At 45.1% G+C, this 14046-nt stretch overlaps 1 protein-coding gene across 1 annotated transcript in view; it reads left to right on the top strand.

Moving 5' to 3' along the window:
- The window catches only part of LOC122557447 (transmembrane 9 superfamily member 2-like), a 127607-nt gene that overhangs the window by 57894 nt on the left and 55667 nt on the right, over positions 1-14046 (top strand). Inside the window, exons 6-7 of the mRNA XM_043705203.2 lie at positions 932-1059; positions 12943-13057. Of these exons, the coding sequence (XP_043561138.2) occupies positions 932-1059; positions 12943-13057 (243 nt within the window). The remainder of the gene's footprint in view (positions 1-931; positions 1060-12942; positions 13058-14046) is intronic.

The following is a 14046-nucleotide window of genomic DNA, read 5'->3' on the forward strand; positions in this document are numbered from 1 at the left end:
AAGTGAGGACTGCTGATGCTGGAGTGTCAGAAGAGAGTGTGGTGTTGGAAAAGCACAGCAGGTCAGGCAGCATCCGAGGAACAGGACTATCGGCATTTCGGGCAAACAAGCCCTTTATTCCTGATGAAGGGCTTGTGCCCAAAACGTCAATTCTCCTGCTCCTCTGCTTCCTGACCTGTGCTTTTCCACACACTCTATTCTGTCAACATACTGCGTCAGGAAACCCTCCTGTGCACATTGGACAAAAACTAACCCCTCAAGTCCTTTAGCTGTAGTATAATATTTGGAAAGTTCATGTCCTCTGTTACACTTGCTCTTATTCAGAATTATCTTTGCTATCCTTTCTTCCACATCTCTGGAACTATTTGGAGGCCTATAGAAAACTCACAACAGGATGACCTCTCCTTTCCTGTTTCTAACCTCAGCCCATACTACCTCAGTAGATGAGTCCTCAAACATCCTTTCTGCCACTGTAATTCTGACCTTGACTAAAAATGCCACACCACACTCTTTTACAATCTTCTCTGCTCTTACTGAAACATCTAGATCCCAGAACCTGCAGCAAGCATTCCTGTCCCTGCTCTCCCCATGTCTCTGAAATGGCCATAACGTCAAAATCCCAGGTACCAGCCCATGCTGCAAGTATAGGACTTGGTTCTCTTTTTAGTTGCTGTAAAAGGTATTCCCCATTTTCAGTTGTTCTTTCCTGTTTAATTTAATCACTATTGACTGTTTTGAGAACATACACTGAACAAAGTTCCGCATGTAAGAGTGATACTGTGGATGTGAAATGTGATGTGTGTTTCCACTGAACATACATGAGACAATGAAGATGCAAATTTCTCGGTTGCATATCCTAATTTGTTTTGACTACAAGACACTTAAACGTTTTGTTAACTTGCAGTTAAAGTTAATTTTTTTTATGTTGCAGTCTGAATTCAACAAGAAGAACACATACTATGTCTTCAATCATGTGGACATCGTCATTACGTACCACAGTGGGAAGAACAAAGAATGGGAAGGTGCAAGGCTGGTTGCTGCAAAACTAGTTCCCAAGAGGTAGGATCATTAGTGTTTGAGGAGTAGAGAGGCAGCAAATCAGGGGTGAAAGACTTGAAATGAATGGTTGTCAGAACCTACCAGGGAGCAGGCTATTTTGTATTTGGTCATCGAGGTGTACTTTATGGCAACAGACCATTCAGTCCAACTCGTCCATGCTGACCTGATATCCTAAATTAATCTATTCCCATTTGCCAGCATTTGGCCCATATCCCTCTTAAATCCTTTGTATTCATATACCCAGGAGAAAGTGAGGTCTGCAGATGCTGGAGATCAGAGCTGGAAATGTGTTGCTGGAAAAGCGCAGCAGGTCAGGCAGCATCCAGGGAACAGGAGAATCGACGTTTCGGGCATAAGCCCTTGAAGGGCTTATGCCCGAAACGTCGATTCTCCTGTTCCCTGGATGCTGCCTGACCTGCTGCGCTTTTCCAGCAACACATTTCCAGCTATTCATATACCCATCCAGGTACCTTTTTTTTTTAAAATGTTGTAATTGTGCCAGCCTCCACTACTTTCTCAGGCAGCTCATTCCATGCATACACCACCCTCTGCGTGAAAAAGTTGCCCCCTTAGGTCTAAAACCTCTATAAGATCGCCCCTCAGCCTCCATTGCTCCAGGGAAATTAGTTCCACCCTATTCAGCCCTTTGTAGATCTTTTCTGTAACCTATCAAATTTCACAACATCCTTCTGATAGGAAGGAGATGAGAATTGCACACAATGTTCCAGAAGTGGCCTAACCAATGTCCAGTACAGCTGCAAAGTGACCTCCCAACTTCTATACTCAATAGACTGATCAATGAAGGCAAGCATGCCAAACGCCGTCTTCACTATCCTGTCAACCTGCGACTCCACTTTAGTGGGACTATGAACCTGCACATAAAGGTCTTTTTGTTCAGCCCAATTGTTTGCTCAGTACTTAATCATTCATGATGGCAACTAATTTAAGTTCCTCCTTTTCTACAAGTTGGGATGAATTAATGAGCTCATAGCAAAGGATTCTCTAGGGAAGAGTGATCATAATGCACTGGAATTTTAAAATCCGTTGGTGGATGACAAACTTCAATTCTGCACTCATATTGTTATTAAACAGAGGTAAGAGCACAGTTGTGAGGTCAGATTTCTTCCCAAGTTGAATCAACAAAGAGTAAAAGGTAGGGCGATTGATTAACAATGGCAGATATTGAATAAGGTTTGCCATCATCCTAAATAAAATAAATTCCAAAAAGGTTGAAAATGCATTCATAGATGCAAGAAAGGTAAAGGTAGCAAGGGCAAACTTAAGACCTAACTTGTAAAGGTCACTGGTAGGTTGGAGGATTAGAACTATGGAAGGAAACTAGTATAAATTATACAAATGGACCGCATAAATGTCTGCAAATATTTAAATAGGCAGAGAGTAGCTGAAGTGAATGTTGCTACCTTGGAGGATGAGAGGGGAGCACTCAGGAGTTAATGGGGAATGCTAAAATGGCAGAGAAACTAAACCACTATCATTTCAGTTTTTAGGTAGAAGGCATTAATATTATCAAGTTAAAAATCACACAACACCAGGTTATAGTTCAACAGGTTTAATATTATCCCAGTTGTCACGGGCAATGCAAATGTGGAACTTAAAACGGTTGCCATTGTGTGAGAGTAAGTACTGAGTGAACTGTTGGGATTGAAGGAAGACCAGTCCCCTGGGCCTAATATCCTAATGTGGTAAAGAAAGTGACAGCAGAAATAGTGGATCTATTAGTTATAATTGAATTTCTTGCATTCTGGAAATGTTCCAATGATTTGGGAAAATGCTAATGTCATGTCCTTATTCAAAAAGATACAAAGTTTAAACAATCCACCAGTAAGTTTAATGTCTTGTTGGGCAAGTTAGAATCCATTATTAAGTAAGTTTTAACAGGATATTTGCAAATCCATCACAGCATGATTTCATGAAACTTAAATCCTGTTTGATTAGTTTGTTGGATTTCTTTTGAAGATGTGATGGGCAAATTGGATAATGGTTTCATAGATGTAACATATCTAGACTTCCAGAAAGTATTTGAGAAGATGCTATGCAAAAGGATAACACGCAAGGGAAGATCGCATGGGTTTAGGGGTAATTCATGAGCTTGGATGGAGGACTGGCTAGCCAACAAAAAGCAGAGTGTCAGCATAAATGGGTTTTTTGCTGATTGGTAAGCTGTCATCAGGATCAGCCCTCAGGCCTTAAATTCACTTATCAATCATCTTTGCTTTAATCCTCAGTGTTCTAGCTCTGAACCAATTTTAAAAATCTATTTTCAATGATCTTTAATGTGCTACTACCAAAATAAAGGTTTGTGTAGATTTCATATGTCAACTGAGTTGTATTTTTAAGAAAAACTGCACAAGTATTCTAAAATTTGTATTTTACCATATGTTTCTGAGAATCATAATCTATGTCACAAGCAATAAATAAACCAGTCGTAATTTTACTTCAGTGCACATTTCCTTGTTATAACTAAAAATTTTAAATTACAAATTACAGGTCTATTTTCCATCCTATTTGAATAAGAAGTCCAGAGGTTTGACAGTTAGTAAATATGACCATTGTTCACAAAAAGATGAAAGTGGGATAATAGCTAGCAAAAGGGCCCTCTTGTGATACAGTAGTAGTGACCCTACCCCTTTACTGAGAGGCACTGATTCAAGTCCCACCTATTCTGCAGGTGTGTAATAGCATCTCTGCACGGGTTGATTAGAAAAATAGATAACAGCTGGCTACAGGCCAGTTAGTTTATCTGTTCTCAGGAAATTGCTAGAATCTATTAGCATTTAGAAAAATGTAGATCAGGCGAGATCCACGCGGGTTTATGAAAGGCCAACAAATTGACAAATTTATTGGCATTTTTAGATAAGCAGTGGAATAGATAAAATGCAACCAGCAAACAAACTGTACTTGGATTTCTAAAACACATGAAATAAAGTGCCACAGGAAGGCTTGCGTGAGATGAGTTTTTGGTATAAGAGGTAATGTATTTACATAAATTGAAGATTGGCTAATTGACAGGAAATAGAGAACTTCCAGAAGTTTTCAAGCTTGCAGGCTGTGATTTGTGAAGTGTAGCAAGAACTGTTCTGGGGGAGTTTATAATAACAGGTCAAGAGTATTGTATCCCAATTTGCTGATTAAAAATCATGGTGCAGGTGCAAGCTATGAGCAGGATGCAAAAACAGGTTAATGAAATGGTTGCAGCTTGCTGATGGAATATAATGAAGGAAGTTAGAGCATTTTTAAACTTTGGTCAGAGTCGAATAGAAGATTACTGTTAAAGACAAACTTTTTAGTGGTGGGAGGAACCTGTAAAGGAACTGCAGATGCTACAGATCTTCATTTGGTTTATTACTGTCAGATGTACTGAGATATAATGATAAGTATTGTTTTGTATGGTATCCAGCAAATCGTAATTTATATAAATATATCAGGATAACAGAAGAGAAGGCAAAATATAGTGTTACAGCTTCAGAGAAAGAAACTAATGAGAAGTCTGTACATAGGTCTATTAACAGCGGGGAAGAAGCTGTCCTTAAATCTGTTGGTACATGTTATTCTAAATTTTATACTTTCTGTCTTGTGAAAGAGTACAATCAAGGTTCCTTGATTATGTTGAGAAAAACCCCGCCCCTTCACCTATCACCATCACCACGCCCAACCCTGCCCCCGCGCCGATCTCCGTCCCCGCCCCCAGGCCTAACCCCGCCCCCACACCCAGCTCCAGCCCCACACCAGGTCCTAGCTCCCGGCCCTGCTGTGTTTTCACCATCCCTCCAGACCTACCCCTCTCTGAGGATGAAAGATCATTCCTCAGAAGAGGCCTCACCTTCACCCCTCTACACTCTCGGATTAACGAATTCAACACATGGCGTGACATCGAACAATTCTTCCGCCGCATTCGCCTCCGCGCCTACTTCTTCAATCAGGATTCCCGCCCACCCTCTGACGACCCCTTCTCATGCCTCCAACACACCCCATCCACCTGGATACCCCGTGCTGGCCTCCTACCTGCCCTCGACCTCTTCATTGCCAACTGCCGCCGCGATATTAACCGCCACCTGAACTCCCCCACCCCTCTCACCCACTCCAACCTCTCACCCTCGGAACGCGCGGCCCTCCACTCCCTCCGTTGCAACCCCAACCTCACTATCAAACCAGCAGACAAAGGAGGCGCAGTAGTAGTTTGGCGCACCGACCTTTATACTGCTGAGGCCAAACGCCAGCTCGCAGATACCTCCTCCTACTGCCCCCTTGACCATGACCCCACCCCCCACCACCAAACCATCATCTCCCAGACCGTCCATAACCTCATCACCTCGGGGGATCTCCCATCCACCGCCTCCAACCTCATAGTCCCACAACCCCACACCGCCCGCTTCTACCTCCTGCCCAAAACCCACAAACCTGATTGCCCCGGCCGACCCATTGTCTCAGCCTGCTCCTGCCCCACCGAACTCATCTCCGCATACCTTGACACCGTCCTGTCCCCCTTAGTCCAAGAACTCCCCACCTACGTTTGGGACACCACACATGCCCTCCACCTGCTCCAGGATTTTTGCTTCCCCGGTCCCCAACGCCTTATCTTCACCATGGACATCCAGTCCCTATACACTTCCATCCCCCATCACGAAGGCCTCAAAGCCCTCCGCTTCTTCCTTTCCCGCCGTACCGACCAGTACCCTTCCACTGACACCCTCCTTCGACTGACTGAACTGGTCCTCACCCTGAACAACTTCTCTTTCCAATCCTCCCACTTCCTCCAAACCAAAGGAGTAGCCATGGGCACCCGCATGGGCCCCAGCTATGCCTGCCTCTTCGTAGGATATGTGGAACAGTCCATCTTCCGCAACTACACTGGCCCCACCCCCCATCTTTTCCTCAGCTACATCGATGACTGTATCGGCGGCAGCGCCTCGTGCTCCCACGAGGAGGTTGAACAGTTCATCCACTTCACCCACACCTTCCACCCCGACCTCAAATTCACCTGGACAGTCTCAGATTCCTCCCTCCCCTTCCTCGACCTTTCTATTTCTATCTCAGGTGACCGAATCAACACGGACATCTACTACAAACCGACCGACTCCCACAGCTACCTGGACTACACCTCCTCCCATCCTGCCCCCTGTAAAAACGCCATCCCATTCTCCCAATTCCTTTGACTCCGCCGCATCTGCTCCCAGGAGGACAAGTTCCAAAAACGTACAATCCAGATGGCCTCCTTCTTCAAGGACCGCAATTTCCCCCCCGACGTGGTCGACGATGCCCTCCACCACATCTCTTCCACTTCCCGCTCCTCCGCCCTTGAGCCCTGCCCCTCCAACCGCCACCAGGACAGAACCCCACTGGTCCTCACCTACCACCCCACCAATCTCCATGTACAGCGCATCATCCGCTGTCATTTCTGCCACCTCCAAACGGACCCCACCACCAAAGATATATTTCCCTCCCCTCCCCTATCAGCATTCCGTAAAGACCACTCCCTCCGTGACTCCCTCGTCAGATCCACACCCCCCACCAACCCAACCTCCACTCCCGGCACCTTCCCCTGCAACCGCAGGAGGTGCAAGACTTGCGCCCACACCTCCCGCCTCACCTCCCTCCAAGGCCCTAAAGGAAACTTCCATATCCGCCACAGATTCACCTGCACCTCCACACACATCATCTATTGCATCCTCTGCACCTGATGTGGCCTCCTCTATATTGGGGAGACAGGCCGGCTAATTGCGGAGCGTTTCAGAGAACACCTCTGGGACACCCGGACCAACCAACCCAACCACCCTGTGGCTCAACACTTCAACTCCCCCTCCCACTCCACCAAGGATATGCAGGTCTTTGGACTCCTCCATCGCCAGACCACAACAACATGACGGTTGGAGGAAGAGCGCCTCATCTTCCGCCTAGGAACCCTCCAACCACAAGGGATGAACTCGGATTTCACCAGTTTCCTCATTCCCCCCCCCCCCCCCCCCCCACCTTGTCTCAGTCAAATCCATCGAATTCAGCACCGCCTTCCTAACCTGCAATCTTCTTCCTGACCTCTCCGCCCCCACCCCAGTCTGACCTATCACCCTCACCTTGACCTCTTTCCACCTATCACATTTCCAACGCCCTTCCCCCAAGTCCCTCCTCCCTACCTTTTATCTTAGCCTGCTGGGCAAACATTCCTCATTCCTGAAGAAGGGCTTATGCCCGAAACGTCGATTCCCTTGTTCCCTGGATGCTGCCTGACCTGCCCTTTTCCAGCAACACATTTTCAGTCCTTGATTATGTTGGCTGTTTTCCTGAGGCAGCCAGATGTGTAGATGGAGTTGATGGATAGCAGATTGGTTTGCATGATGGACTGGGCTGCGTTCGCGACTCTAATTTCTTGCAGTCTTGCGCAGAGCAGGTGCTGTTACAAGCAGTAATGTAATTGGATATGGTGCATCTATAAAAACTGGTAAGTGTCATTGTAGACGTGCTGAATTGGCTTAGCCTCTGAGGAAATAGAGGTGTTGGTGTGCTTTTGTGACTGTAGTGATACAGGTCACAAGGACAGATTGGTTGTTCTCATTCCTCGGAAGTTGATGCTCTTGACTATCTCCTCCATGGTACCATTGATGCAGATGGGCGTGTTCTCCCTTCCACTTCCTGAAGTCGATGACCATCTCCTTCATTTTGCTGCCATTGAGAGAGAGATGATTGTCTTCACACCATGCCACTAAGCTGGCCCTCTCAACTGCACTGTCTCGTCGTTCTTTGAGATCTGACCCAGTACGCTGGTGTCATCAAATTTGTAAATGGAATTAGAGCAGATTTTGTGTATAAGGAGTGTAGTGAAGAGTTGGATACCACAGCCTTGAGGGGCACTGGTGTTGATTATTGTGGAGGAGCTATTGCCTATCCCTACTGATTGTGGTCTAAGGGTCAGGATGCTGAGGATCCAGTTGCAGAGAGGGGAGCAGAATTCGAAGTCTCAGAATTTAAAGATGAGTTTGTATGGAATTGTGGTGTTGGAAGGCAGAGCTAAAGCCAATAAATGGGAGTCAGACTTGTGTTCTTGTTATTCATATGTTCCAGGGATGAATGTCGTGCCATGGAGATGGTATCTGCTGTTGACTATTGTGGAAGTATGCGAATTGTAGGGGATCAAGGCAATCTTAGAGGATGTAGTTGGTGTGTTGTTACTAACCTCTCGAAGCACTTCATAATGACGGATGTCAGAGCCACTGGCCAGTCGTCATTGAGGCACATCTGATTTACCTTTGGCACCAGGATGATAGTGGTCTTGAAGTAGGTGGGGACTTCACATAGTATAGAAAGGTTAAAGATGTGTGTGAATAATCCTGCTAGCTGGTCCACGCAGGAACTGAGGGCACGGCCATGAACACCATCCAAGTCAATCGCTTTGATGTGGATTCACCCACCAAAAGGCCAATCTGACATCTGCAGCAGTGACTAGGTAGAGGTACACCCAAGGCTGTCTGGACAGGTGACATGATTCCATTGACCTTCTGTTCAAAATGACAAACTGGCTCATCAGGGAGGGGTGCATTGTTGTTGGTGATTCTACTAGACATTGCTTACTGAGATACCTAGATTTCCTACTTAGGAGACCTGACTTGAATGCCTCAGACCTGGACCTCAGTAGGAAATGGGTCTCCCAATTCTTTCATGGTTTCTGGTTGGGGAGCACCTGGGTTAAGTACTTTGGTACGCAGGTCTCTACACACTTACCGATCAAATCCGTGACGGTGGTTGCCTACTTATTTAGGTTGGCCGCTGTGTTCTTGAATATGGACCGGTCTACTGATTCCAAGCAGTCAGGTAGAGGCTCATCTGTTGCATGTGCCCCTTTACTGTGACCTTCTGATCCAGGAAACCTTTGCAGTTACATTAAATTTGTTAGTAGAATTTTCTAAGTCATTTGTAAGGTGGTTTCTGTAGAGAGGAATGTTTTGAGCTTAATATGGGCTATCTCTTTGATTGCCTATCCATTCTTTGTCTCAATCCCCCTCTACTGGCTTTGTTTCTAAGTACCCTATCTGCTTGCTACCCATCTGTCCCCCAAAAAATCTATTATCTACTGGCGTGCTGTGTAAGAAATATTATGGGGGAGGCGGGGGAGAGTGTGTGACTTATCAGGGGCATGCACTGGGGTGCAGGTCTCTGGCACAGGGTTTGTGTCTCTATTGCACAGAAGGGAAGCGAGGAAAGGAGAGTGTGTTAGTCATTGGGGACTCAATAGTTAGAGGTCAAGGTTTGTTGGGAACGAAAAAGACTCATGGGTGGTGTGTTGCCTCCCATGTGCCAGGGTCTGTGATGTCTCTGATCGTATCTTTGGGGCCCTGAAGGGGGAGAGAGTGACCAGCCTCGAGTTGTCGTCCACATAGGTACCAATCTTGTAGATAGAGGAACAGGGATATAGAGCAGGATTTCAGGGAGTTCGGGTGGAAGCTGAGAGCAAGAACAAGCCGAGTTGTTTCTGGATTATTACTCGTGCCACGTGATAGTGAGGTGAAGAACAGGGAGAGATATCAGCTGAACGTGTGGCTGCAAAGATGGTGGTAGGATTTCAGGTTTATGGATAACTAGGGCTCATTCTGGGGAAGGTGGGACCTCTACAAACAGAACGGAATTCACTTGAACCAGAGGAGTACTAATACCCTGGGTGGCATGTGTGCCAGAGCTATTCAGGTAGGTTTAAACTAGATCAGCAGGAGGATGGGAATCTGAGGTGTAGTTGCAGTACACAGGAGGATGTGAGTAGGGAGGATAGGGACAGGATTTCAGTGACAGGAATGTGCGGGCAGACAGCAAGCTGGTTTGAAGTGTGTCTACTTCGCCAGGTGTATCCGAAATAAGGTAGATGAACTTGCAGTATGGATAGGTACCTGGGACTTAGAAGTTGTGGCCATTTCGGAGACATGGATAGAGCAAAGTCAGGGATGAATGTTGCAGGTTCCAGGATTTAGTGTTCTCATTAAGAACAGGGAAGGTGGTGAAAGAGGGGGAGGTGTGGCTTTGTTAGTCAAGGATGGTACAACAGTGTCAGAAAGAACATTTGACAAGGATTTGTCTACTGAGGTGGTATGGGCTGAGGTTCGAAACAGGAGAGGACAGGTCACACTGCTGGCAGTTTTTTTATATAGGCCTTCGCAGGGATGTGGAGGAGATGATTGGTAAATCGATTGTGGGCAGGAGTGAAAAGGACAGGGTGGTCATTAAGGGGGACTTTAACTTTCCCAACATTTGACTGGAAATGCTATAACTCTGGTACGTCAGATGGATCAGTTTTTGTCTAATCCGTGCAGGAAGGTTTCCTGACACAGTATGTCAAAGGGCTGACAAGAGGGGAGGCCACACTGGATCTGGTGCTTGGTAATGAACCAGGTCAGATGTTTGATTTAGTGGTAGGTGAGCACTTTGGAGAGAGTGACCATAATTCAGTTACGTTTAGTTTAGCGATGGAAAGGGATAGGTACATGCCACATAGGGTAAGGGCAATTATAATGCAATTAGGAGAGACTTAGGACAAATGGGGCAGCAAAATGCTGAGGATGGGGATAATCGAAATGCGGAGCTGGTTTAAGGAACAAATATTGCATGCCTTTGATAGGCATGTGCCTATCGGGCAGGGAGGAAGTGACAGAAAAAATGGTATCTCTTGTTAAGTGGAAGAGGGAGGCTTGTCTGGCATTGAGGCGAGATGGTTCAGATGAGGTGACAGAGGATTACAGATTAGCTAGGAAGGATTTAAAGAGTTGAGAAGTGCAAAGAGGGGACATGAGCAGTTTTCAGGTAGAATAAAGGAGAACCCTAAAACTCTCTATAGACATGTGAGTATTAAAAGGATGAGTGGACCCTGTGGAAATCAGAGAGGTGCTAAACTAATATTTATCATCTGTTTTCACTCAGGAAAAGGAGAATATTGTAGAGGAGAAGACTGAGGTATGGGCTATTAGACTTGACTGGATTGAGGTTAGTAAGGAGGAGGTCTTATCAGTTCTAGGAGTGAAAGTAGAAAATCCCCTGGGCCAGGTGGGATTTACCTGAGGATTCTCTGGAAAGCTAGGAGGGAGATGGCGAAGCCTTTGGCCTTGATCTTTGAGTCGTCATTGTCTACAGGTTTAGTGCCAGAGGACTGAAGGATTGCAAATGTTATGCCATTATTCAGGAAGGAGAGTAGAGATGACCCAGGTAATTATAGACCAGTGAGCCTTACTTCTGTTGTAGGAAAAGTTTTGGAAAGGATTTTAAGACAGAAGATTTATAATCATCTTGCAAGCAACAATTTGATTGGAAATAGTCAACATGAATTCGTCAAGGGCAGGTCGTGTCTCACAAACCTGAATTTTTTGAGAAGGTGACCAAGCCTGTGGGTGAGGGTAAGGCAGTTGACGTAGTGTACATGGACTTAAGTAAAGCCTTTAAGGCCCACATGGTAGGCTATTGGAGATGATGCGGAGGCATGGGATTGAAGGTGATCTTGCAGTTTGAATTAGAAACTAGCGAGTGGTGGTTAATGGAAAATATTCAGCCTGGAGTCCGATTACTAGTGGTGTGCCCCAGAGATGCTTTTGGGACCATGGCAGTTTGTCATTTTTATAAATGACTTAGACACAGGCATAGGTGGATGGGTTAGTAAGTTTGCAGAAGACACTAAAGTCAGTGGCATAGTGGACAGTGTGGAAGAATGTTGCAGGGAGACTTGAATAAAGTGCAGAATTGGGCTGAGATGTGGCAAATGGAGTTCAATGCAGCTAAATGTGAGGTGATGCACTTTGGGAAGAATAACAGGAAGGCAAAGTACTGGGTCAATAGAAAGATTCTTGGTAGTGTGGATGTGCAGAGGGGTCTTGTTGTTCATGTACATAGATCTCTGAAAGTTGCCACCCAGGTTGATAATGCTGTTAAGAAGGCAGTGTGTTAGGTTTCATTGGCAGAGTGAGTGAATTCCGGAGCTGGAGTGTCATGCTGCAACTGTGAAAAATGCTAGTGCGGCCTCAGTTGGAGTATTATGTGCAGTTCTGGTCGCCCCATTACAGGAAGGATGTGGCAGTATTGGAAAAGGTGCAGAGGAGATTTACCAGAATGTTGCCTGGTCTGAAGGGAAGGTCTTATGAGGAAAGGCTGAGAGACTTGGGTCTGTCCTCATTGGAAAGAAGGTGGCGAAGAGGGGATTTAATAGAGATATACAAGATGATCAGAGGATTAGATAAGGTGGACAGTGAGTCTTTTTCCTAGGATGATGACACCGGCTTGTACAAGGGGGCATAGCTGCAAATTGAGGGGAGAATAGATTTAAGACAGATGTTTGAGGCAGGTTCTTCACTCGGTAGTAATTGTGTGGAATGCCTTGTCTGCCAGTGTATTTAACTCAGCCATTTTGGGGGCATTTAAACTGTCCTTAGATAAGTATATGGGATGATGATGGGATAGCGTAAAATGATGGGCTTAGATTAGTTCACAGGTCAGCGCAACATCGAGGACAGAAGGGCCTGACCTGTACTGTATTGTTCGATGTTCTATGGTTTCCTCATGCCACTGACTTTCCAAGTTGCAATTTTTGTCAGTTCTCGAGTACAGTTCCTTTGCGCTGCTTCTGAGTTCTGAAACTGGTTTTCTTCAGTGCACCATTCTGACAGAATGACCCAGGAATTCCCCCTTGATTCATTGAGTTCAAACCATGAATCTTGACTTGAAATGCAATTTTAGTGTGAGTATGCAACAGAAACCTGTTTGCTCTAAATTGAAGCTATAACATAAATTTAGTGTCAGTGCAGATGAATTAAACACGAAGCAAAACTTTGAGTGCTATATGTAAGGTTAAAGACATTTGTGTAACTATCAATGTTTAAAATAACACTTAAATTCTGTTCTCCCCAGTTACAACCATGCAGACTTAGCGCACCTTAATTGTGAGGGACCACCAATGGAGATTCCTGCTGAAGACAAGGAAAAGAAAATTAATATTGTGTACACCTATTCAGTTACATTTAATGTAAGTAACATAAACAGCTTTGGCTTTATCTCTCCCAGTAGATGTAAGTGGTGGGAACCTGCCTCAGTAATAATGTTTACCTGGATGCAGTGTTGGTCTAACTAGAATCTACGTTCCTTGGGATCACCAGAAATCCAGAAAGATTTGTTAAATTAAATTGTTTGAAATGGGAATTGACAGTGGCTTTGCACATTTTGTTTAATTCTTTGTTGAGATGTGGGCATTTCTGGCAAGGTCTGCATTTGTTGTCCATATTCTGTTGTCCTCCACCTGTGGTTTGCGAGGGCTATTTAACAGGGCAGATGAGATTCAGCTACTGTGTTTGAAGTCTCTCACTGGGTAAGGATGTCATATTTCCTTCTGTAAAGAATAATAGTAAACCCGATGCATTTTTCTTTTTACAACACTCAGTGGGAGTCTTCATGAGCAGCGGTGTTAAGACTCCTTTTCAATGAATTTATATTCCACCAGCTGCCATGCTAGGGTTGAGCCCATGACCCAAAGCATTGCTCTCGACTGCTGGATTACTGAAACAAAAACACAAATTGCTGGAAAAAAAACTGATCTGGCAGCATTTGTGGAGAGTAGGAAGAGTCGAGGTTTGAGTCCAATGGCCTTTAGAATAATTTCTTCAGCTCTTTTTGTTTCAGATTCCCAGCATCTGCAGTTGTATTTTAGTTCTCTGGATAACGAGTTTGGTGACATTGTCATGACATGACCATCTCCCTGTCATGGCAGTTGAACTGGACTGCAGCATCAGTTGCTGTATGGTGGTTTTGGCTGCAGAGGAATTGATGCAAAGGAGCAGCCAAACCAATTTCTTCTGAAGGTTTTGAATTGGGTGAAAGGCTATCTGAGGAGAAAGTCAAACCTTTTCAAACAGATGTGATGTTCACCATGTAGTTTGAAACTTAAAACAGAATTCTTAAAGCTCTGCTTGTCCTTGATTTGAGAGATGGCTGGTATAATTTACTGCTGCTGCCTCACGT

The sequence above is a fragment of the Chiloscyllium plagiosum genome, unplaced genomic scaffold (genome assembly GCF_037043375.1).
Source record: "Chiloscyllium plagiosum isolate Xiang-an unplaced genomic scaffold, Cpla_swu_hap1 HiC_scaffold_11, whole genome shotgun sequence".
In the NCBI taxonomy this organism is placed as follows: domain Eukaryota; kingdom Metazoa; phylum Chordata; class Chondrichthyes; order Orectolobiformes; family Hemiscylliidae; genus Chiloscyllium; species Chiloscyllium plagiosum.